Here is a 26,049-nt window from a genome sequence, read left to right as displayed (position 1 = left end):
ACAATTATTCCTGGCTAATAAGCCTTATATGCCTTAAAGGAGTAGTTCACCCAAAAAATGTCTTATTGTTTATCAATTATACACCCCATGAAGCCTTGAATTCATGGAGATTGATTCTGTTTTTGTCATCATTCAGTATAGAAGACTCATGGTGACTCATGGTCCCATTGAAGCAACAGCTTCAATGGGACCCGGCAACTACTGGCTATAACAGGCGATGAGGCAATGTTGCCCAAAAACATGAAAATAGTCGCCGGCTGTTGCCGCCTTGCCGGATGTTAAAACCTAGTACAGTAGGGTCAGTCTCAATACTGGAGACTCCGCCGGTCATCAAATTATTGGCTCAGGAATGTGACAAAACCATAGACTGTAAAGACAGAGCCACGCCATTGGTTTCTACAGACCATAAGTGCAAATCTGACATCTTTCTATATCCGCTCCAGAAATGGTACCCAATGAATGCTATTGGCTGGAGGCATAGTGGTGTGATTTTCATCCCCTTCAACATAATCATCAGGTATTATGATTATACTTGGAGGAAGAAGTTTTTCAAAAAAGTGTACAGAAAGTGTTTATCTATATTTTAAAATTATGTTTTGTGTAGCCACACCCACCTGTTCAAAAAGTATACCTGGCTGTAAGGTGGGTGGTGACCCAGCTGAAGTTAGCCACACCCACAGCTGCAGTTGAATGGTGAAAAGGGGAGGGGATGATTTTATAATCTTTTGCGTCTGAGTGAGTGAGTGTCTGTCTGAAACAGCGTTTCTCCTCAGTGGCTGGAGCAATTGATCTGAAATCGCATCACCATTAACATATGAACACACCTGACATAACTGTGAAGCCCGTTTGTCACTTTCACAAATCATATGCTGTATATTAGCATTTTTATGGTGTATCTACTATCTATTCTGCATCTAGCATGAGGCACATCTATTCTGCATCTAGCATGAGGCAAAATGTTTAACCAGCTCTGTGTGTGTGTGAGTGTGTGTGTGTGTGTGTGTGTGTGTGTGTGTGTGTGTGTGTGTGTGTGTGTGTGTGTGTGTGTGTGTGTGTGTGTGTGTGTGTGCAGGAAGGCGGGTGTGTGTGCAGGCGGGTGGGCGGGCGGGCTGGGGGGGGGGGGGGGGGGGCAGTATCTCTGTAGCCATTAAACGAAACAGGTTTCTTACATTGATGCTCCTACATCATGCAAGCACCAGTTAAAGTTACTTTCCATCCCATATACTGTGTGCACAGTGCACATCCCATAACCCACACACTGCACATCATTTTGGAGCTCATATCTTTGAACGGGTAAGGGCTAGTGTCATTAAATCGGTGTAATTCAATTGGGCATTTTGACTCGGAGGCTTTCAGCTTTCAGGAAGTAACCAAACATACACAGGGAAGATATATTTGCATATTATAACCACACCTGGGGGTCTATTAGAGTCATTTTTAACTCAATAGACACATACAACACTGAAAAGGTACGAAACTATGGCACTACCTCTGCACAAAAAAATTGTTTGAACAACTTTTCCTGTGAAGTAGTTCTGAAGTAGTAGTTGAAAGCATAGCTTCTAATTTATGCTTTCAAAGTAGCTTCCAGAAAACTGCTTAAGTAAGTCTGTCCGTGGGTTTTTTAATAAATATATACCGATGAAAAGTATTAACAAGAGCTTATGACTAAATAATAACATTGGATCCATTGAAACACAGGTCTTTCCGGAAGAGTATTCGTTTGGGAGATACAGTACAATGTTTCCACGCAACAGCGATGATACGTTATATGTACTGTAACAATAACATCTAACATATTACATGATTGTGTTTGCTTGTATTCATAAAAACGACTCAACAGAGAGCAGGTAGCAGGTCACAATTAAAAAGGTGGTTTAAGGATTCAAGCAGCGCTTCTCTGGGTGTCGGGTCAGGTTGGTGTTCTTTGGCTGTCAGGGATGTAGCGGAATTTCAAATGAATAATATGCACTTTGACTCGCATATAAATGAGCAATTCATTGATGCTAAAAGGGTGTAGGCTGCAATGTAAATCATCTAATCCAGGAATACATCCAGGAACCGGAGTGTGTGTGTGTGTGTGTGTGTGTGTGTGTGTGTGTGTGTGTGTGTGTGTGTGTGTGTGTGTGTGTGTGTGTGTGTGTGTGTGTGTGTGTGTGTGTGTGTGTGTGTGTGTGTGTGTGTGTGTGTGTGTGTGTGTGTGCCTGCGTGCGTGCTTGCGTGCGTGCGTGCGTGCGTCTAGGCTATATGCCTAAATCCAGGAAGGAATCTGGGCACACATTCATGCGTGTGTGTGAGTATATGTCTGCCTTATGATCAAATATTAAGATCCCCAATCTCTCCCCAAGGTGGTGCGTCATAGATGACTGTCATCACTGGCCTCGAAATACTCTGATAACGGGTACCGCACTAAATGCCACACTGAAGCTGGGAGATTGTCCCCGTCTCTAGTTGAGTGACTAATAACTCTAGATGCCATCTTGCCTGGAAACGCCTACAGTCTCTCTAGGAGTCGTCCTCGATGCAGCAGAGCAGTGCACATATTACTCGTTGTCGGGCGCTTGTCAATTCAAACAGAATGGTGATGCCTATGTGTGAGACACAAATACACACAGGGCTGCTCCAGCCTCCACTGCATGGGTGCACATCAGCCCAAACAAATATAGCTGATCTAAAATCCAGCCGCGGCTCATAGGAGTGCACCGGTGAGTTCTGGACCAATTTACACACGATTTGTTTTGTATGATACAGGATTAAGAATGCTGACTTTCATACGAAAACAATACATTTGATACCAATACTTGTTATTTTACTCATACATTGCAGTATTGAAACTTTTACTTGAGTAAAGAATTGGAATACTTTTTCCACCACTGAGTAAAAGTTAAGCCATAAAGTGACAGAGTCATGCCTTTGAGCGTTAATTTTCTGCCATTGTCTCAGCTTTAGATTGCTCAAGGCACTTTTTGTTTATTATGTTATGATGTATGCAATATGCCTATTTTGAGTTTTATTTACAAAAGAATTGAATGTCATCATCATTTATTTATCAGATTGCATTAATAAAATTAATTGCATGCAATGCTGAGTAAGAGTTTAGCAGTGGCGGCTGGTAAATTTTTCTCCAGGGAGGGCGCTAGCCATGCAAAAAAAAAAAAAAAAAAAAAAACTCAAGCAAACATGCACTGATACCTTAGGCTTAGTGCATGTTAGCTTGAGTTTATTTTTTTATAGCGTGGCCCTCCCTGGAGAAAAATTTACCAGCCGCCACTGCTAAAATCTCACTCAGCATTTCATGACAAAATTATAAATCAGGATTAAGTGGTTAAATCATGGTTGTGTTGTTGAAAGGCCAAGACTGTTGGAATCAAACGAGAGCTTGACCAAAGGCCTTAACAGTGGTCTAGTCTTGACCATGCATTTGTTCTCACGCTTTTTTACATTTTATTTCAAGGACCCTCGGCAACGGACCCCCCAACTGTAACTCTATTTGGTTCCATTTGCACACACTCAGAGTTACAGATTTGGTTCCTAACTGTCAATCATTTGATCGTTGGGGACCACCTGGAACCTCCTCATTGTCAAATGAGGAGACAATTTATTGGTGCGTGACACATCACACAACCAACAATACCATCCATTAGGGGAATAATAAAAGCTGATCTGATGGGCATAGCATAGAGTCTCTGAACATCAAATGATTTTCTGTGGGCGTGGGCCCATGCAGTGCTGTTACTTTCAACTGACAGTTCTGCCACATTGTTATCATACAACTGACAGTAGGTAGCCTGTTATCTGTGATCCATTACTATTAACCACATGAACCCCAGGGTCCCTATTCTGGCACAAACATTCTTGAAAGAAATTGACGATCTACCTCATAATGTGGTGCAATGTGGCAGTGCTATTTGAGGGGAAAAAGGAAGGGACATAGTAATTCAAAACAATATATGATCGCTGTCGGGTGGAAACCTATGTGCAAAAGTGTTACTTTTAAGGATTCAAAATTGTGTTGTGTTTTGAGCTTGTATAGTCTATCTGCTACTATTGATGCTTTTGTTTGATGCTGTAGTATGATCAAGTAGGGCATTCATTTACAAAAAAAATAAAAAGTTGAAAGGATGGAGATAGGAGGTTTCTGCCCGACAACAATGATATTGTTGTTGTCAGGTGAAAACCTTGTATGTCCAAAACTGTTCTTTTTGCATTTATCATTTTAAAAATGATTTAAACTAGTGAAAACAGCCGATCTACAAGCACACAACGCCTCGCGGTGCGAGGCGTTGTGTGCTTGTAGATCAAAGCTGTTTTCACTAGTTTTGTGCGACAGCCTTGTATGATGAAGCAGGGCTTTACTTTGGGAAAGAACATATTTGAAACTTGGAGATACAAGGTTTCCACCCGACAACGACGAAATGGTATGCTGTCTTATTGTAGAAACACATTCAAACACTACTTGAGGCACGGATACACTCTCTGCCTTATCAAGGGACATCAGACCTGTAATTAAATATATTGATTTAATTTGAAGAACCGTGTCCAATTACACGAGCAATAAAGCCTGTTTATTTACAAATCCAATTACACATCTGTACACTTAATTTTAGTTGAATTATTATAATACATGTGCATCTTAAAAATAGCTAATATAAAATGAATCTCACTTGAATGGAGCTTTTAACCAATTTAGACCTGAAGCTGATTCTAAAAAACACCTTCTAAATCCTAACCTAATGTGGAAAAACCCATTTTTGATTAAAGTCCTTCTAATTCAATCATGTTGTTATATCGTTGTTGTCCAAAACTGTTCCTTTTTTATTATTTTAAAAATGATCTACAAGGTCACAATGTCTCGCATCGCGAGGCATGGTGTGCTTGTTGTTGTAAATCAGCTTTTTCTCGTGTATGATAAAATAACCTAAAATGAATAACCTAAAATGAATACATTTTGAACGAACCACTTGAGCACTATTTAATAGTGGAAAAATAGCCGATCTACAAGCTCTGTCTCAACGCCTCACATTGCACTGCGTTGTGAGCTAGCCAAATATTTAATGGATTTTTAAAATACAGAAATGATTTTGAAAAGCGTTTGAATTGAAGTCCTGAAAGTAAAGTATGTACATTTAGACAATTTGAAATCAGGGTAGTAAAAAATTGGTCCATGACCCAAAAATGGCATTCTAGAGCCAAGCATGTGGTACATACTCTGAGAGAACTTGGGAGGGTTGTCATTGACGTCAGTCAGGGTGACGTTGACAGTGGTGGATCCAGAGAGGCCCCCCACGGAGCCCGCCATGTCTTTAGCCTGGATGAGCACCATGTAGCGCTCCCTGGACTCGCGGTCCATGCTGGACACAGCTGTGCGGATGACGCCTGAAAGACCAGACAAGCAAAGAAAAGAGAAGACCGTCAACAGACAAATACCGTATATCAGGGGTCTTCAACAGAGGGTCCGGGACCCCTAGGGGGTCCTCAGAGTTACTGCAGGGGGGCCACCAAATCCTTGTGTGATATGATAATTATTTTAAATGAACAATTGAACCCTCGCATCCCTATACTCTGAGGAGAACTTCAGCCAAAAATAGCAGATCTACAAGCTCGCAACGCCTCGTTGAGAGCTTGTAGATCTATTTTTGGCTAATAGGTTTGGTGTAGAGGTAAAAAAGAGCAGACCAAGTACAGAGTGAAAGGTAACGTTTACTAAGTATTGAGTTTGACGATTTATGATTTTAAGTGGTTAAGTGTCAAACAAGTCTATGAATCTATGTATGAAATTGTAGCCTGAACGCTAGATATGGACACGACAAATTATGAACAGTTATGAATTGTATTCATAACTCATATTCAACCAAATGGACCCTTTGTGTTAGGACCGGTTGAATGTACCCTTCTTCCCCCAAAAGAGATATTGACTGTCTACTCCAGGGTGTCACCCAACACCACATTCCAAAGTGCCAGTATAGTGTTTTATTACCCTGCCGATCAAGATAAGGGACATCCTGCCAGGGTCTCTTCTCTTCATGTGCACACAGTACTGAGCCTCTCAGACCACATGTAGAAGATCATGAATCATGGAATGCGGCGAATTAAAGCTTAATGAAATAACATTCCATAACATGAACATATGTGTTGTATTCTAACACGATGTACATCAACTATGCATTGATTTTAACATGTACGAATATGTATTTCTTTGGTTATTTAACTTTTTAACCCATCTGCCCTCTGAACGATATAAAACAATGATGCTTGATACCTCCACGTGTCTAAAATAATGATGATTACAAATATCTGGTCAAATGTAGGAAATCACTTTTCCTCAGAATGTTGATAGGAGTTTTAATTTGTCTTCATTTAAGAACAGGGAGGTGACAGAGATCTTTGCTCCAAACTCCTCCTCATGCAGGCCTAACAGAGAGGCCACACCTCTGGACTTTAAAAGACCATTTCCTGGTTCTCTCTCTCTCTTGCAAAAATCACTGAACAGACAACAACAGAACAGGAGAGCCAAAAGACAATTCAGCTGCCCGGGGGGGGCCGTCCTTCGGCTAACCACAACTCTCCCATCAAAGGCAGAGGGGACAAGCCTGTCCTCTAGTCTCTCCACAGAGGGCAGACCTCGGCTCTCTCTCTCAACCAGATATCCAGACCAGGCGATTGGAGCATGCAGCGCTCTCGTCTGTGACAACATCTCCCAACAACTACAGGGTTCCCAGGATCCCCTGAGCTCAGCAGGCTAATACCCTGCCATTCCTTGGGATTGGAGCACGCGGTCTCTCCCGCTCCAGCGCCCATCATCAACATCTCCTCCAGCAGACCGGGAGACTTCCTGTTCTCCTCTCCAGCCCGAGGGGGGGCACGCTCCACTTCCTGTGGATCTCCAAGATGGCTGCCTCCATTCAGGCCGCATGGCCAGACCGCATGGCGACGAAGCCCCGCCAACATGGCCGACCTAGCGCTTGCTAACAACCAGCTAGCTCTCTCTCTTTCTCCTCCTACTACTACCCACGTGACGCCGACGAACCCTCTAAAGTAAGGCAGTGTGTGTTTACATATGTCATTGGCAACGCAGAGTAGGGTTAGATATCGAATGTTTAATGATTTTGTATGATTTCATTTATTTCATTTCTTTTCTTTTGGTGATTGTTTGATATATATGTTTTTGGGGAAACACTTTGCAAAAGTGAACACTGTACAGTAGTCTGCCTATTTTGTACAGTTTGACAGGTTTTTGAAATACTATGCCTACTACTTCCCTTGGAACCTATTATCTATCTTTTGCTTGAAGAATCAGACATAGTTATGCTAGTCTGAATGTACATTTTATGATTTTTATAATAAATCACTTTTTCATATTTTAGCGAAACAGTGTGGACATTGACGTTCTTTCTGTGTGTTTTGAATCAATGTGATTGGTACTGGAATCTTAAATGCCTAGGCTAATATAAAGAATCTACGTTTTGAACAGTGAACGAGAAGTAAAAATATGTTTTTCATCATTTTGTGAAAAAAATATTTTTAATTTTTAATATTAATATTTTTATTGATATTGATATTAATATTACTGTCATTAACGCTACAAAATCGATGAGAATCTCCCACATTTATGCAATACAGTATGTAGAGGGGGTCCCTGCTTCATCTCTCTCTCTCTCTCTCTCTGCTAAAGGGTCCTTGGCCTGAAAACGTTGAAGATCCCTGCTGTATTTAACTATACAACCCTTTTGCCAGTTCACTCATTACACTCTATTGTCTCTGCCAGGCCGAAAGGCATGGCTGAGACTGACTATGTTTTGCACCGTGTCTGTCTGTCTGTCCGTCCGTGTGTGTGTGTGTGTGTCCGTGTGTGTGTCCGTCCGTCCGTCTGTCTGTTGCCAGCTAATCTCTGGCACCGTTAGCTTGGTCACTGCCAAACTGTGCAAACAGTCCCTGAATGCCTATTCAGAAACTCTGCTCCAAATTTTTCACATGGGCTTCTACATTTATACACTCTCTAAGTTACAAAATGGTAAGTCAACTTTAAATGATACCCGGCCTTAAAGCCTCCCTCCAGTCAGTTTTACGTCCTGTTCTGCTATTTTCTCACCAAACTGCACAATGACAATCAGGCGGACAAGGTCCATTCTCAGGAAGACGATATAAAGTGAAAGTGAGTGACGTCACAGAGAAGTTGACTCTTCTCCCACCTTCAAATCCTAAACAGTAGAAGCATTTATTTGTCAACAAGCTAGCAATTTCCAGAGCGACCTCACTCAAAATGCACTTATTTGTCAAAAATGCTCAACTCGATGGTGACTCTGGAATCAATGTAGCCTAGTAGCATTACACATACTGTATCCCCGGTTGGATTCTGGCTGAAGACCTGTTTTGCATGTATAGTTCTCCTCTTGAGCTCAGCTTCCCGTTTCTCCACACTCTACAACCAGGACGGCTGAGTGGATAAAAGGCTGCTTGGGAAACAGAAGGTCGCCGGTTCTTGCCTCAGCCTACGTGTCGAAGGACACTTAACCCCTATAACTACTACCCGAGGTACTGCCCCCGTAGCGACCTCTGCTCCTGATACATGTTAATGTATATGCAAATATACAGTGATAAATACAGCAAAGGAGTGCAGACTAAATCATTATGATTAACTGCCTAAAAATAATAATTAAAAACATTATGGAAGTACTATACAGTGCTGAATTGGGCTACATTACTTTGATGCCTATAATAATCTTGTGTATAAAATACCTTTCAAATGAAAGAGCATGATACAAAATATACAGCAAACATACTAAGCAAATCTTCTCCTGGATAAACAATTACATTTGGTGCAGAGGAAAAAAGGAGCGGGCCAAGTACAGACTGCTAAGGGACCTTGGGTTTAAATGCTTAAAGTTAAGAATGTCCATGTTACATTGATTTGTTCTTTACAGTATATCCCCAGGTCTCACTGAGACATTTACATTGCAATGTACATATACTGTATCTCATTTTTACAGTGAGTGCACACAATCCCAATACCACAAGAAGCAATTAAAGCATGTATTTGGCTTTGGCATTTGATTGGTGTCAGATACATTATGAAATATCTGAGGGTGGATGTTCCTCCCCAGTTTGAATGTAGAATCTAGTAAACATGCAGGGGGCGCACGGACAGCAGCTCTAAAACAGCATTCATTTATGAGACGTAAACATACAATAAATGAAAAAATGTATGTCATACATCCCAGAATAATGAAATATGAATAAGCATGGAGATCTCAAGCTCAAGGAAAAGAAATATTAACCCACAGAAAATATACAGTATTCCCTGTGTTGATTGTCAGTATTAAATCAAATCAAACTTGATTTATGTACAGTACTGTAGCACAGCACACTTTGTACGTTAAAGAAAACAATAAAATACAATGCACTTTACATTAAGTGAAAGTACAGAGATGAAACCGGCAGGGAATACAACGGGAGAATTAATCAAATAAAGACAGGGTTGATTGTTTTTTAGTAAGGTTGAAGTCAAATAAATGAAAGGAAGGGAAGTTTATTTACTAGATAGCACACACACAGGAGATTCAAAGTGCTTCACATAACAGACACAAATAAAAGAGTTTAGAAAAATAAACAAAAAAATAAGAAAACAAAATAAGACTGCTATGCTCATAACCCAGTTTTGAAAGGTGATATATACGTACATGAAATACACATATAATCACACCTGTATCACACCCGTATAATCACACTAGAAATAGCCTCGGAAACCCAGGCTTCTTTTGGCGATAGGAAGAAAAAGAAGCCTGGGCGATCGCGTTATGATCACTGTTGGAGGAAGTGTAGAATTTCCCTAACAAATCAGAGTGCAGAGAGCGTCGCACCGAATGTGTTGACGTCATGACGCAGAGGAGCAGAGGGGGTGGGGGGAGGAGAACACATGCTATTGGCCAGAGACTCGCGGAGAGATTCGCCGCGCCCGCCCATCTGCCTACACAAACTGGTCCGCGTTATAGGTTAGAGTGCACTAGAAATATACTGTTCCTGAAGAATTCCGTCTTTCCTATTTACCAATCCTCAAATTTATTATATTGTCCAGTCAGAAAGGGGAAAATTGCAGACCTTCATTCCGCAATTTTCTCAATTCTATGTAATGGAGAAATCAAAAACTCATTTGCCCCACATTGACATGCACACAAAATCACGCAATGAAGAGGCTAGCCCCGCACAAAAAATATATCAATGTGTGTGGCAGAAAGGTTAATGCAGAGGTGAACATAAAAGTATTTTGCCTGTTTGAACAATAGCCAGAGCTGGTGCAGGTCTTAGGTCTAAGATCTTACTGAACATCATTCCAGACATGGATAGTATCATAATGAATTCAGTTTCATAATGTTTCGTTTAATCCTAGAACCTGTTAGCAGACTGTTCCCTGTGATGATTACCTAAGAAGTATAGAGGGTTCATACTTTAGTCTGGGAGAAATGCACAGATGTATTCTGGCTGGTGATTTGAAGAAAAGAAACTGTATATTGAAGTCACTTTGGTAGCCAATGCAGAGAACTGTGAACCGATGTAATATGTTCAGCTTTCTTGGAACTCTGGCAGCACCATTCTGAATGAGCTGTAGGGGATGGGGAAGGCCTGAGAAAAGACTATTAGAATAGGTGTATTACTATGGTTGTAGGTGCTATACCAGGAAAGTGGATCACATAACTCCAGTTCTTAGTATCTTCAGAATCATAGATTCAACTTTTTTGTGACTTTTTGTGGTTTCTGAAGCACTTAATTGTTTAGGGCCGAAATACATTTCTGATCTTGTGCTACCATGAACCATCTATTCTAGACCTCTCAGGTCATCTTTTTTTATCCCACGATTTTGTAACCAATTTTTCAGCCGGTGTCAATTATTGAATGTAATCCTGGGCGCTACAATCCCTCTGCCAACCTCAGTGGGGAGACAACCGACTGACCTCATGCTTCCTGCTATGCATGAGGAGTCCAAGTTGCTTCTTTTCACCAGACAGGGGGGGGGGGTTTCCCCAGTTGGACTTAGCGCGTGGAAGGAACACGTTATTCCAACCCTCCATCAGGCGCCCTTGCTGGCCAGAGGGAGGCAGTATAGAGACCAGGATTACTGCATGTTTTTTGTGAGGGTACCTACCAGGAGACACGGGGAGAACATGCAAACTCCACACAGAAAGGCCCTTTTGCCAAACCCACCTGAGGTATGGGCACTGATGACGCAGAGGAAAGAACAAGCCCCCAGTGGCCCACAGCGTCCCCGGCGGGAATCGAACCCAGGACCTTCTGTGAGGTAACAGGCAGCACTACTGACTGCGCCACCATGACCCCACAGATCTGCTTTCTGAACCCAGAGCTCAATGGAGAAGCAGAATTCTGTTTTTATGTACCACATGTGGAACAAAACTGCACTCTCAATTCTTTTACATCAAAGCTAAAGACCTTTCCTTTTGCTGCTGCCAGGGCCGGACTTACCATAGGGCTAGGGTGGGCATGCGCCCGGGGGCCTCAGGGGAGGGGGGTCTCAAAAAAAGAAAAAAAAAAAAAAAAATTCCCCCCCAAAAAATGTAGTAGGCATGATCGGAATCGCGAAATTCCATGTTTAACCCCCATACCAACCCCATCTTTCAAACATGGCAGCCATGTTTGTTTACATTTCAAGAAAACATAATGGCTGCTAGCTCATGAATGCCTGAACGGATTTTCATTCGGATTTCTTTGTTTGAAAGCTACAGTGTGCACACACACGTGGTGCATGATCTAGGCATGGGCATGCATGATCCGTGCACTATGAATTACATGGAAGTCTATGGAGAGGGAGGCTGTGTGGAACTTGGAAGCCATTTTGAAACGACCCTGAATGAGTTAATTTAATGATGACATTTTAAAGTATTGCAATCCAAATAAAGTGATATTTGTGTTTAGTTACAGTACATTTTGTTGTATTATGGTAATAACATTGAGAGCTTCTGCTCTGCTGGCCGCACTGCATGTAGCTGCTCTGAAAGCTTAGTGCAGTCTAAAGCCCGCCCACTCTATGTATCCGGTACTTTCCACACACATAGGCTACACACATGCACGCAAACTCCAATTCTGTATCCGCTTTAGACCCTTCCAATGAGCCAATGCACAGTCAGATTATGCACAGGCCGGTCCGGAGGTGAGGTCACGGTGTGGTCAGGTGGACCGGAGGTGGAATTTTTGCGCGCGCATGAGGGCCTCTTTATTTCCCCTTGCCCAGGGGCCTCATGTCATATAAATCCGGGCCTGGCTGCTGCCTTTCACTGATCAATATTCTTTTAATAATTTCTTCTGCACTGTAATTTTATTCACTTGTTATTTTATTTATTTTATTATATTGATGTCCTTTTATAATGTGTTTTCTTAATGACCTAACAGTAAGTCTTGGTGCTTATAAATCTCAATTGTATGAATTGTCTTGCTGAAATGCTATACAAATAAACTTGCCCATGCCTTGCTAAATCAGCTGGTTTTTTTTTCCGGGGCGAAACATATTAATAAAGAATCGGCACACCAATCGGCACCAATCTCAGCTGTCTCCTTACTTTTGGTCCCAAACTATGTACTGTAGGCAACTTTTAAATAGTGTCTGTCCCTAGTATACATACCTCTCTTGCTCATTTTAAAATCTTTGACCAAGAGATTAGATGTTTACACATAGTATATCAGATAACCATTTCAGTTCACATTTTAGGAGGTTAACATTCCTCAGAAAGAGTTTATGAAACAATGCTCACAACTGGGACACTTCAAGGTAGACCTCCCCTCACCCCACCCACCTTCAATGCTGCTCTACTTGGCACATCATTTGGAATGAACCTGGAATGTGATTTCTAGGAAGAAATTAAACATTGATTTAAATTGAGATGGTGATGGAGTCAAACATCTGATTGGCATTTGTCTACAATTTGAATTTAAAAAGCTATGTTGGTGGAAAATGTTTTCAATTATATTACCTGTCCTATACTGTATAAAGGGTATATTTGCATCCAGGCTACTTTTTTTCTTCCTTTTTTAGTAGAGGCTTAATAACTGCCGTTTTCAAAGGAAAATTCCAGATAGAATGGAGATGTTAACTATTGCATTGTATTGCCAAGCAGCTGATTCAATAAAAAGAGCCGCTCTGTCATTCTAATCAAGCCAGGTTTAAAAACGATATCTAATTTATGAATAGGAGAGAATTATTTGATAATGATCTTGCATCTTGCATAAAGCAGTGTAGCTTATAAAGGGTGTAGGTTTAGGAGACAGTTATTTGAGGTCAATGTACACATGTTGAGTAGACTACTGATTGTTTTACACACAGGAAACTGTATGCTTTAACCACCAGTAGGTGGAGGTAGAGGGTGAGATAGTTATGTCAGTGGCAACAAGGAAGAGTTCTGCAGCAAGAGCCGCTGATACAAACGACCTACGGCCTGGTCGCGACTTAGGCCACGACTTGGAGGTCGTAGGTCCCGGTTCTGGAGGTTTTGCGCGATCTCGGTCGTAATTCAGCGACCTGGGAAGTCCGCGATCGAAACTCTACGCTTGCTAAGGGAAGGGACGCGAGTTTAGAAACTCTACGCTTGCTAAGGGAAGGAGCGCCGCGATCGAAACTCTACGCTTGCTAAGGGAAGGGACGCGAGTTTAGAAACTCTACGCTTGCTAAGGGAAGGAGCGCTCGTTTTCAACAGCGTCGGCAGGTTAGCTACTCAGTGTCGGCAGGTTAGGGTTAGGGTTAGGGTTAGGGTTAGGGTTAGGGTTAGAGTTGGGGTTAGGGTTAAGGTTAGGGTTAGAGTTAGAGTTGGGGTTAGGGTTAAGGATAGGTTTTGGTGCACCTCGCGCGGTCCAAGTGACTACAATGGAGCGCTTCCTACCTCCGGTTCAGCCAATCACAAGCTTCAAAAGGTTGAATAGCGCTGCTGCTCTAGAATATTCTGCAAAAAGACGGCCCGGGGACGACCGAGGTGGCGCAACCACGGCCGGGGGTCGCGAAACTAGACCGGCCGCGACCTAACAAGTATGTACCGCGAACTACGACCTCCAGAACCGGGACCTACGACCTCCAGGTCGTGGCCTAGGTCGCGACCAGGCCGTAGGTCGTTCGTATCAGCGGCTGTCTCTCGAGTTCTGTTCACCAACCGGTGCTGTTCCCAGGTGCGTGCAGCGCTCTACAGGTAGGGGTGCAAAAAAAAAAAACACAAAAACAAAACAATAGCTAATCTACAAGCTGACAATGCACGCTAACAGAAAAGATTAAAATTGTCTGCCGGTATATAAATATAACTACAGGCATAAAGAACCACCATGAGGATAATATTAAAAATGCATTCTGTTTGGGTTGCAGGGCACATGGACTGACTCATGTCTATTGCTCATAGTCTGTTATGTACATTTCTAAAGTGCATTATTAATGGCGTGGCTGGGTCCACCAGGGTCACCAAGAAACCTTGTACATTCCAACACAAGGTTTCTATACAGACATGAATTAATGCTCTGCCTGTCCTCTATACTCTCCTTCTTTTCTGTACGCGTGCATTTGGGCACGCTTGCGCTCACGGACGTCTGCCGCTCAGGGACTCTCTAGGTTCCTTTATGGGGGTCTAAATTGACCCTTACAAGTCTGTAACTTTGACAGTGTGCAAATAGAACCGAATGGACGCACGCACACATTCTGTCCTACCTATACTGTACCTACCTACACCCCTCCACGCCCCTACACAGTCAGAGAAATTCTGAGTGTTAGTTTAAATCTGCATACATGCGCACGCACACGCACACACACACACACACACACACACACACACACACACACACACACACACACACACACACACACACACACACACACACACACACAACCTACAGTACATACACCCTTTCCACTGCAAAACCCAGAGTTTTAATTTAAGTCTTCTTTAAGTCTCCCTACCCATAATATGCACGAACATGCACACACCTAACTACACACACAAATGAGAGCACAGAAGCATACACCCTACTACACACACACACACACGCACGTGCACAGTCCGCACATGCACATGCACACACACAAACGCACAAACGCGCACGCACGCACACACACACACACACACACACACACACACACACACACACACACACACACACACACACACACACACACACAGACACACACACACACACACACACACACACACACACACACACACACACACACACACACACACACCTCTCCACCACCTCTCCACCACATGAGACGTGGACGGTGTTTAGCCCAGAGGCTGTGCTCCACTGCATTACTCGCTTCACAGCCCCACAAAACACAGAACCATCTGGCCTTATCAGGCCCCTTTAGACCCAGCACAGAGACACGCTGAGGCCCAAAACAGGACATCCACAGTGCATTCTACACCTGTATATATCACAGCATGGGTAACAGTAAAGATGGAGAAGTGATGGAAGGTTTAACAGGGAATGTGAAGGCGAGAATGAGGACAAAGATAGGAGTTTTCACACACTTTGTGCACGTAAGATGTGGCTTCAAACACCCCCTTTTGATACTCGAAATTCTTTCTGTACAGACCTCTGTGCACAGCCATTGCAGAGTATACACAGCCCTAGCGTTTAATTAAAAATCACACCAGTGTGAACCGAGCGGTGGTGTCCATTAATTTCAAGGCATGTGTGTGTGTGTGTGTGTGTGTGTGTGTGTGTGTGTGTGTGTGTGTGTGCGTGCATACGTACATGTACATTTCAAGGTTGCTCAACAGTACCTCTCTGTTCACTCAATGGTTTTGAAGGCCTGGCTCAGGCTATACAGACAGACACACACACACACACACGGACAGATACACGCATACACACACAGCCACGCTATGGAGACGGTGTGACCACTGCTCAAAAAAAGTTAATCATCATTTAATCATCATTGTTTAACAGAGCGGAGGAGAGCCAAACTATTTTCTGCCGAGGAAAAGTGAAAGTGTGCAACCATCAAGCAGCATTAATAATGTGATTTATCCTAATAATTTTAGGAGAGCAGGGAAACTAGCATTTTAGGCCTTCTTCCAACACATTATCATCTCATCTACGCTATGTGCAGGACACCTCTGTGATATCTTGACATATCAGACAGCTTAATAATCACCAGTTATGTTCTTTATTTAAACCACCTATTAATAAAGTTCACACCCCAAATGACTTTTTTCTAACGATGACTCACCCGCATGGAGACTTGAATATCAAGGATATTTTTTTGTTTTTGTCGCATTCCTAAGCCAATACTTTGAGGAGACTCTTTGTGTCTCCATAGGGAACCAATGCTGGTCATCAAATTATTGGCTTGAGGAATGAGACAAAAACAAAAAAATATCCATGAATTCAAGTCCATGAGTTGAGTAGTTGATAATAAAAAAAAGAATGTATGGGTGAACTGTACTTTTAAAGCATGACAAGCTGCATTCCACACAGCTTTCGTCAGCGCTCTAAAATGGATATTGAGTGCTGTCAGATACATTTAAAGAATGGCAAGAGGCGTTCACTGCATTAGCGCAACCTCATCTCTCTGTGTGTAAGATAGCCCTGTGACCTGATTGTGTCAAACAATAAGTCGTTGTCGGGTGGAAACCTCATACCTCCGAGTTTAAAATTTGTACGTTTCTTTTGCAAAGTAAAGCCCTGCTTCAACACACAAGGCCGTCGCACAAAAGTAGTGAAAACAGCAGATCTAAAAGCACACAACGCCTCGCGGTGCGAGGCGTCGTGTGCTTGTAGATCGGCTGTTTTCACTAGATGAAATCATTTTTAAAATGGTAAATGCAAAACGAACGGTTTTCGACGTACAAGGTTTTCACTCGACAGCGACGCCGGGAATAGCTCAATTTAATACCAACACACTCATGGGCACTAAAGAGGCACAAGATCATTTGGTATTTATGCGTTTGAACTTGCCGTGTACATCACAACTGTGTAGGTTGGAAAATTGCAATGATAATGGTGCTGCCCCTCAGAGCCTTCCTGCCCGGGGTAGAAGATATGGCCCTGAGGATTTGACTGTGTAACACGGTTGCATTAATTACAGCCCATGCCCGCTTTGCACTGCTGCATCCAGCACCTCGTTTAGTTAGATTTGAGTTGTGTGCCTAATCAATTCCATAATTGCATTATTTTAATATAATTATCTAATAACATGCACACTTGCATTCTGCTGGCAAAACCTCTTTCTTCTGCCCTCCATTTTTCACTGCTTTAAAATAATAAAAAAATTCCCTTTGTGGACAAAATGTTCATTTGCCAAGCAGCATCTGGCTGCGTATTTCTTTCTTATTTTTTTCTTTCCACAAATCAATTTTCTTGTGTAGGCGGCCACCGTCGGTCGTCTACACAAAACACACACACACACACACACACACGCACGCACGCACGCGCACGCACGCACATGCGTGCACACACTTAAACACACACACACACACACACACACACACACACACACACACACACACACACACACACACACACACACACACACACACACACATGCACGCAGCACATGCACGCAGCACATGCACGCAGCACATGCACACAGGGTTCAGGGGAATGGATGCCGACCTTAGAACGAATATATTTTGGCGCTGGTTTGACAGAGATAGAGAGTACACTGGTAGAACATGAGGGGAGGCAAAACATGTATACTGTACACATCACAGGTGTCTCTTGGGAGAGGAAGGGGTGCTGTATGTTAGAGAGAGAGAGAGGGGGGGGGGGAGCAGATTTATTGTCCACACTGTACGGTACATTATGCACCTGCGCCTACAGCAACCTATACTGCTACACAGGCCCCAGCTGACTACTGATGGAGGCCTCACAGGGGGAACTATCTCTCTGTCTCTCTCTTCCATGGTCTACGTCAGTGGGTCTCAAACTTTGAAATGTGAAGGTCTCCCCTTGACTTTGACGGTGTGCAAATGGAACCCAATGGACCCGTTGGGGTCCATTTGGTTCCATTTGTACACTGTCAAAGTTACAGACTTCTATGGGTCAATTTAGACCCCTATAAAGGAACGTAGAGAGTCCATGAAAACCCCTTTGAGAACCACAGGTCAACGCCGTTTCCCAAAAAAAATGATAACCCATTTTTCACCCGGTGCCAATTGCTTATGCTGTAATCCTGGGCACTGCTCTCCCTCTGCCAACCTGGGAAGCACCCCGATCTGAGCTCATGCTTCCTTCAGTGCATGAGGAGTGAGCAGGCCGCGTCTTATCACCTGACAGGGGAGAGCTTCCCTGGTTGGACGTATAGCGCGTGGAAGGAACACGTTATTCCAACCAGTTCCTTTCCCCTCCATCAGGCGCCCTGGCCTTATAGAGACCAGGATTGCTGCATGTTTTTGATGAGGGTACCTAACCTATGGGGACATGGGGAGAACATGCAAACTCCACGCAGAAAGGCGCCAACCCCACCTGATGACGCGGAGGAGAGAACACACCCACAGCGTCCTTCGGCGGGAATCGAACCCAGGATATTCTAGCTGTGAGGTGACAGTGCAACCGACTGCGCCACCTCTCACATGTTCACACTCTCTTGTGGGTAAACCATCTGCATACGCCTAAAAAAAACAGGACTCCAAAGATGCTTACACCGCCTTCCAAGCAGACATTTTTAGATTTCCATGAAGGTAATGTTGAGAATGTCGGGGCAAAAAGATGCCTGTGTTGAATTCTGTGCTGTGGTCTATCCGTACCAAATGCAACGTTATCCGCCTATCTTTCTGCATAGCCACAACAGAAATGTGTGTTTAATGTTGTGTGACAATACACTGTTTGTGTTTTACACAAATCCTCAATTTCTGCCAAGGAATTGATGTTTGTGCTTTCTTTTGTGACCCTTTTGAGACATATACGCAAACGTTCTACAACATGATGCCTTTTGTGCTTTACCAGTCATAGAGACAGATTTCTGTTTGTTTCCACAAGGAAGAGTTTTTTTCCCCCACACACATTTCCACCTAAATCGATATAGTTGACAAGGTCGATGATTTTGGAAAAACAAGAAACAAAAGAGCAATGCTCTCCCACTCTGTAAAAATGTCAGTTGGATTTAAATCGCTCAACTGCTTTATAGATCAATGTTGTCAAAGCGTCAAAAGCTAAATGATCAACCATTTTGAACCATAAATCACATTTATCTGCACTCAATGCTTTGCAAAAGTTTGCATATGAATTACATCTCTGCTGATATTAGAGTGTCTGTGTGTGTGTGTGTGTGTGTGTGTGTGTGCGTGTGCGTGTGCGTGTGCGTGAGTGTGCGTGTGCGTGTGCGTGTGCGTGCGTAGCCTATAAATGTGAGTGTACGGACGGTTGCTTCATATCCAATTCTCTGTGCTGCTCTTCCATGTTTTCCTGTCACTTCCAACAATATTGTCCAATAAAGCAGGGCGTTAATAAGGATTTGATTTATTAGCTTTCAGATGTAGCAGATTTTGTAATATGATGAATGGGCCAGTATAATGTAGACAGAAGACAGTACAGTTATGCATAATTCGGGCTACAGTTCCCATAGCCTGTGACCATAATATGTACTTCAATAACATAAGGTATTGTGTCCTATAAATGTTAATATAAACAATCATACTCAAGATTCTGTCATTTATCTTTCTTTTATTAAAAACAACATTGTCGGTTTCTGTGTTTTTCTTATGTTTTATGTTGTGTCTGTTGGTGTTTAAAAAAAGAGAAAAAAATGCATCTTTACTCTCTAAGACACTGAGCTGTGAAATACCTTGGGCCATATTTCTTCAATTATATTTACACTGGTAAATATTTATATAATGATATCAAAATAATAATAATAATAATAAATAAATAAAAACATAGGCAAAAATGTTTTAGGCTGCAGACAGCATTGATAACACTATTAAGCTGAACACATACAAGCAAACACAGACCTCAGGACTGCTTAACTGAGACTATTATGACAATGCAGCAGGAATGAATGACTGAATGCTTGAATTACAAAATGAACTAGAAGCAGTGCTCTTCCGAGCACAGGACTCCACCAGGTTGTGCATCCTGGTGGTGCTATACTGTATAATAGGCCAATGTAAAAAGGGTGGCATATGTTCTTCACCGTAGATCTTTCATGGAAATCGGACGCTGCATGCATGATTTAAAGCATTGTGTTCCAAAAATGTGTTTTGCTAAAGTCTACCTGCTGGTGGCGCTATAACAGGCCAATGTGAAAAAGGTAGCATTTGTTCCTTGACCTAATGGGAATATGTGTGGCAAATTTCACGGTAATCGCAAGCTGCGTTGATGATTTGAGGCATTTTGTTAAAAAACGGAGCAATCCTGCAAACTTTGGAAGCTAATATTAGCCAATCAGGATGGAATATGAAATATCAGACAGATCTGACTTGATCACATGACTATAGAGATACTGTGTACCGATTTGCGTGATTTCTGGATAAAATCTTAAAGAGTAATATCCAAAAATGTGTTTTACATAAGTCGGCCCAAAGGTGGCACTATAAAAGGCTGATGTGAAAAATGCAGGGCAAAGGTTTATCCTTAACCTCTAGGGAGTGCGCTTACAAAGTTTGAAACTGATCGATGGAGTTATACGTAAAACCACAAATCGGCCTGTTACCATGAGGCTGATAAAAAAAAATAAGTGGCATTTCTTCCTCGGCCTAGTGGGAACGTGTGTGCGCGATTTCATGATAATTGCACTTTGCGTTTGGGATTTGAGGCATTTTGTTCAAAACGGCTCAATCCTACAAACTTTGGAAGCCAATCTTAGCCAATCAGGATGGAATATGCAAAATCGGACAGATCCGTGTCGATCACATGACTGTCGAGATACTGCCTACCGATTTGTAGGATTTTTGGACAAAATCTGTAAGAGTAGTGCACAGAAATGTGTTTTGCTAACATCGGCCACTAGGTGGCGCTAGAAAATGTTTTAGGGCAGAGGTTCTAGATTGGCATCCAGGGAATGTGTGTGCTCACTTTGGCAGCGACCGGGCCAACGGCGACTGAGATTAGGTGCACACAAACTGCGAGGACACACGCACGCACGGACGGACGGACGGACGGACGGACGAAGGGGAAAACATACTCTCCCCCATGCCTTCGGCTGGTGGAGACAATTAATAAGAAGCAGGAGAAGGCCACAATGTTTTCCAGTGTGGTTAAGAGTGCCTCTTCACCGTGGTGGCTGAGGCCCATACAGGTGTAATAGTGGCTTCACAAACACCATCAGTTGCTGATAAAGGTTCTCATGGGCGCTCAAATCCCTCTAGGTGGATGTCTGAGAAGTCAATAAACTGAGCGCCAGTGGAATCTAAAGCAGGGGTCTTCAACGTTTTCAGGCCAAGGACCCCTTAGTTGAGAGAGAGACATGCCTCCTACATATTGTATAAATGTGTGATGCAGATTTTCATCGATTTCATAGATAGATTCATAGACTTGTTTGACAGCACTGTCATCAGTCTATGTTGGATTCATTTTAATGTGTATTTTCAGACATTTAACCACTTAAATTGTCGATATTTTGTAAACTTGACCTTTTACTTTGTGCTTGGTCTGCTCTTTTTTACCTCTACACCAAACCTATTTGCCGAAAATAGTCCATCTACAAGCTTGTAGATCTGCTATTGTAGATCTGCTATTTTCGGCTAAAGTTCTCCTCAGAATATAGGGATGTGAGGGTTCAAGGTGTTAATTTAAAAGAATGATCCTACCACACAAGGATTTGGTGGACCCCCTGTAGTAACTCTGAGGACCCCCTAGGGGTCCCGGACCCCCAGTTGAAGACCCCCGCTATAGGTGGATATCTGAGAAGTCAATAAACTGAGCGCCAGTGGAATCCAAAGTGTTGCCTCATTGTTTGCCATATGAACCACAGTGGTATAGACGTTTTAATAATGGGGCTTCTAGAGATAATAGGGCAATAGTTTGTTGCCCAAGCATCAATTGAAGCGAGCTGACTTACTGCTGTGCAGTGTGTTGTCTGAGAGACTGTCTCTCTCCCGAAAACAGTGTTTTCATATCAAGGTCCGTTATTTATTTGGCATTTGAGCCACGGATAACCATTTGATGAGATTCAGCCACTCAGATCCAAGACATAGACTATTTTGTTATTGTTGGATAAGATTTTTTCCATAATTCCGTGCGGTATGTGGCATCATTGATAGGAGATACAGTATAACAGGCAAATGTTGATCAATTCTTCTGCATTCACTAATTGTGTAGACTTCTTGTAAATTAAGTAATGCAGATGTTTAACAATAATTTAACTCTTGACTCTTGAGAGCAGAAAATGAAACTAAATGGACCTGTAAGGATCCATTTTGTTTAATTTTACACTCTCAAGAGTTATAAGGGTCCATTTGGTTACCAACCATTTGGTTACCGACTCTCCATCATTTAGCTGGGGACCACCTGGAACCCCCTCAAGGACCACTGGTGGTCCCCGGACCACTGGTTGAGAAACAATGGTCTAGCAGCAACACTCCTTCATCATTCTGGAATTCTCGGGTATAGTAAAATGACAATTTGTGTATAAAATATCCTGGGCTCTATTTTGATTGTCTTATAAGTACCAGCTCTTATGCCTTAACTTAAAGGCCTGTCCAAACTGTCTCCGACCACCCAACCTTTCGTTGGAAAGGTCCGGTTCAACTACAAAATTACGTCACTCGCATCTTCTGAAAAGCATTACCCCGAATTAGAGTTCGGAACGCTGCACGTCGGAAAGTCGGAACTGTCCGACGAAAGGTTCGATGGTCGGAGACAGTATGGACAGGCCTTTAAGTTAAGGCATATAAGAGCTGGATCAAAATACAGCCCTCTGCCTCCAATTTGTTCAAGCTATTATAGTTTCAGTCTGAAATACACCACTGCTCTGGTGATCCATGACTGGAAGCCATTTACTATTCTGTTTGGAGGTGCAGCCGTGCTGTCACAATGAAGGCTGCGCTGTTTGGGTTTCAGTAAAATGCTCCATGATGTCAGGGGGCTTCCATGTAAAAGTGCAAGTTAAAAATAGGGCATGAATGCTATTCTGTCGCTGTCGCCAGGCCAATTGAGGGCGTATTAACCATTTAACCATTAAAATACCATTTTTAATCGGCACAGTCAGTGAGTTAACTCCTTACCCATATAACTGGCCTGCGACCCGAACATGGGTCGACCCACTGTTTGGGATACAGCGGTCTAGAGGGTTTAAATGGTTAATACATCCTCAACAGGCATGGTGGCAGCGATGCGATTCATGCTCTATTTTTAACTGCACTTTTATTTGGAAGAAAAACAGAAAAACTAAGTTTAGTCTTAGTAAAACTTGGTTCTGTACTTTGTGTGTCTTCTGATCTTCAAGCTAATGCAATGTGTCTTTATTACGCAACGTGTAGAGCTTGTAGATCTGCAATTTTGTGGCTAATGTTCCCCCCAGAATATAGGCCTACAGTATATCGTCACTGTCGGGCAGAAACTTCATATCTCCAAGTTTCAAAAATAGTATGTTCTTTCTAAATTAAAGCCCTACTTCATCATAATTGCTCCCGGTGAGTAGGTTGGTGCCTTGCATGGTTTCCTCCGCCACCGGTGTATGAATGTGTGCGTGAATGGGTGAATGTAATGCACAATCTATGTAAGCGCCTTGGATAAAAGCGCTATATAAATGCACCATTTACCATTTACCATTTACCATCATACCAAGAGCGTTGCACTAAAGTAGTGAAAATAGCAAATCTACAAGCACACAACGCCTCACGTGCGAGGCGTTGTGTGCCGGGTTTCCACCCGACAACAACGATATAGATGCTGGAGTGCAGGTGGTTTTTGAAACAGAAAAAAGAATCCCCACCTGGTGGAGATAATAATATGGTAGAGCAGCCAAGGACCCCACAGTTGACGCCTGTCTTGCTGAACCACAGTTGCTCCCCGCTCTGCTCTCATTCAATACAAAGTCTGTCTGCAGGCAGAAGATAGTTCTGCTTCCTCATCCTGATGAGTCTGGTTGTAACAAGAAACAAGGAGACTGCCAAGTATAAAAAAAGCACGGAAATAGCTTTAATTAAGATGTCAGCACTCACTATGCAACACCTTTTAATACCATACAGCAGTAGAAGGAAATGGGCACATATCCCAGACATTATGTGGGTGTGAAGTCTGGTTACAGACACAGGGCTAATATATGAATCATTATCATTCATGTTTTAACTACTATATAAAGTATGCACACTTTTTTTGACTGACTGGGACTATATTGTTTGTTTAACTCTGTTTTCTAAATGTGCAACTGTCCTCCAGACAGTGGGGGGAGATACTTTTATCTGCTAATAATTGGATTCCCATGTGGTAGAGAATTCAGGAGTTGAGTATCGGAGGGGAAGTTACTGTTCTAGGCAACAAAAGTTCCCTCTCACACGATAATGTGAAAGTGGCGTTGCTCTTAGCAGCAGGAGCATCATCCTGGCGAAGGGCTAAGAGGAGAGGTTGATGTCTCGGGTGGGCAGATATGAGAGCAGATGGTTTATTCTGCTTCAAGTCAGGAAAAACAGTTCAACAAGCTGTTGCCACAGGTTGCAAAACTTGGCAGCTGAGCTTGGAGACTTGGTATTCTGCAGCAGAGATCAAGACATGTTTTCAGGGGAAGAACAGAATGAGATTTGGACGTTGGCCAATTTTTTGCTGCATTGGAGGAGAAACCACATTTTCATAAATGTATATTCCAAACACTGAAACTTATTCAATTGCATGAAAACTCACTAGAACTGACTATAGCACATCAAACACATGCCACACTAAACTTCCCTCCCCCCATCCATGGAGAGATAGTAAAACAGGCCAATAACTTTAATATCTTGTACTCACTATAGACAATAATCTCAGTTTTGATTAACCACAACACCCTTAACACAATACCTAATAAAACAGACCTGAATTGGACTGGATTTTTTTCTCCTTCAATCTACAATTTACAATTTAGGCATTTAGCAGACGCTCTAAATGTCTTAACCGATCAGCTGAAACAGTGCCCTGACCAACCTGTAGGAGTCGTATGAGCTGCTACAGAGATCGTCCCTTCCGCCAGGCCGGATGCACCACAGAGGATTCAAACCCTGCTCTATGCAGTGGTGGCTGGTGGGCAGGAACTTTAGCACTGTGCCACACCGAGCACCCCCGTCACCAGGAGTTTTGTCCCCTCTGCCACTGCAGCATTGAACTAAACTGCCTGACTGACAATGCTATGTCAGCGAATGTAACGTATTTATAGACACTATGCAATATCTTCATCTGCAAGCTGCTGTGTTTATATCTGTGCTTCTGTGTTGAACTGGCTGTGAAAGCAAATCTCCCTCTGGGACTATCTATATATAATTTGGCGAATGTCTGAGTGAGTGAGTGAGTGTCTGTCTCAGCGTTTCTCCTCAGTGGCTGGAGCAATTGATCTGAAATCGCATCACCATCAGCATATGAACACACCTGACATAACTGTGGGGGTTTTGGCCCTGTTACAGATGTTGTCCAAAAATCATGCAGATCGGTACACAGTATCTCTGTAGCCGTTAAATGGAACGTGTATTTCTTACATTGATGCTCCTACATATTAGCATGCAAGCACCAGTTAAAGTTACTTTCCATCCCTCATATACTGTGTGCACAGTGCACATCCCATAACCCACACACTGCACATCATTTCGGAGCTCATATCTTTGAACGGGTAAGGGCTAGTAAAGTCTAAATCATTAATCTAGGCCTCATGGAAACAGCGGTCACAAAACAATGACTCAAGGTAAATGCAAACAATAGCCGAGCCTTAGCTGGTCTGCTTTGCCCCAAAGGATCATGAATCAGTTCATCAGGATAATGCAGGTGGTACCTGTATAAGCAGCAGAGCAAATACAAGAGTGACAGGTGGAGCTACAGGGTGTGAGGTCTTGGAATGGATTAGTGATTCTGAGTGATCACTTAAATCTCCTAGATTGGGGGATTTTCCAATGGCTTTGCGTTGCAACATGTGTCTGAGTTAAACTGTGCATGTGATGACTGTTTCTCCTG

At 42.7% G+C, this 26,049-nt stretch overlaps 1 protein-coding gene across 1 annotated transcript in view; it reads right to left on the bottom strand.

The window, feature by feature from the left end:
* The window catches only part of LOC308284999 (cadherin-18-like), a gene marked incomplete at both ends in the record, with an annotated part of 162,810 nt that overhangs the window by 61,002 nt on the left and 75,759 nt on the right, over positions 1-26,049 (bottom strand). The window contains one exon of the mRNA XM_080725719.1: positions 5,209-5,376. Within this exon, the coding sequence (XP_080581845.1) occupies positions 5,209-5,376 (168 nt within the window). The remainder of the gene's footprint in view (positions 1-5,208; positions 5,377-26,049) is intronic.

The sequence above is a fragment of the Nannobrachium achirus genome (genome assembly GCF_963921795.1).
Source record: "Nannobrachium achirus genome assembly, chromosome: 5".
Lineage (NCBI taxonomy): Eukaryota > Metazoa > Chordata > Actinopteri > Myctophiformes > Myctophidae > Nannobrachium > Nannobrachium achirus.
The sequence above is the reverse complement of the archived record's forward strand: the minus strand, read 5'-3'. Positions and strand labels throughout refer to the sequence as shown.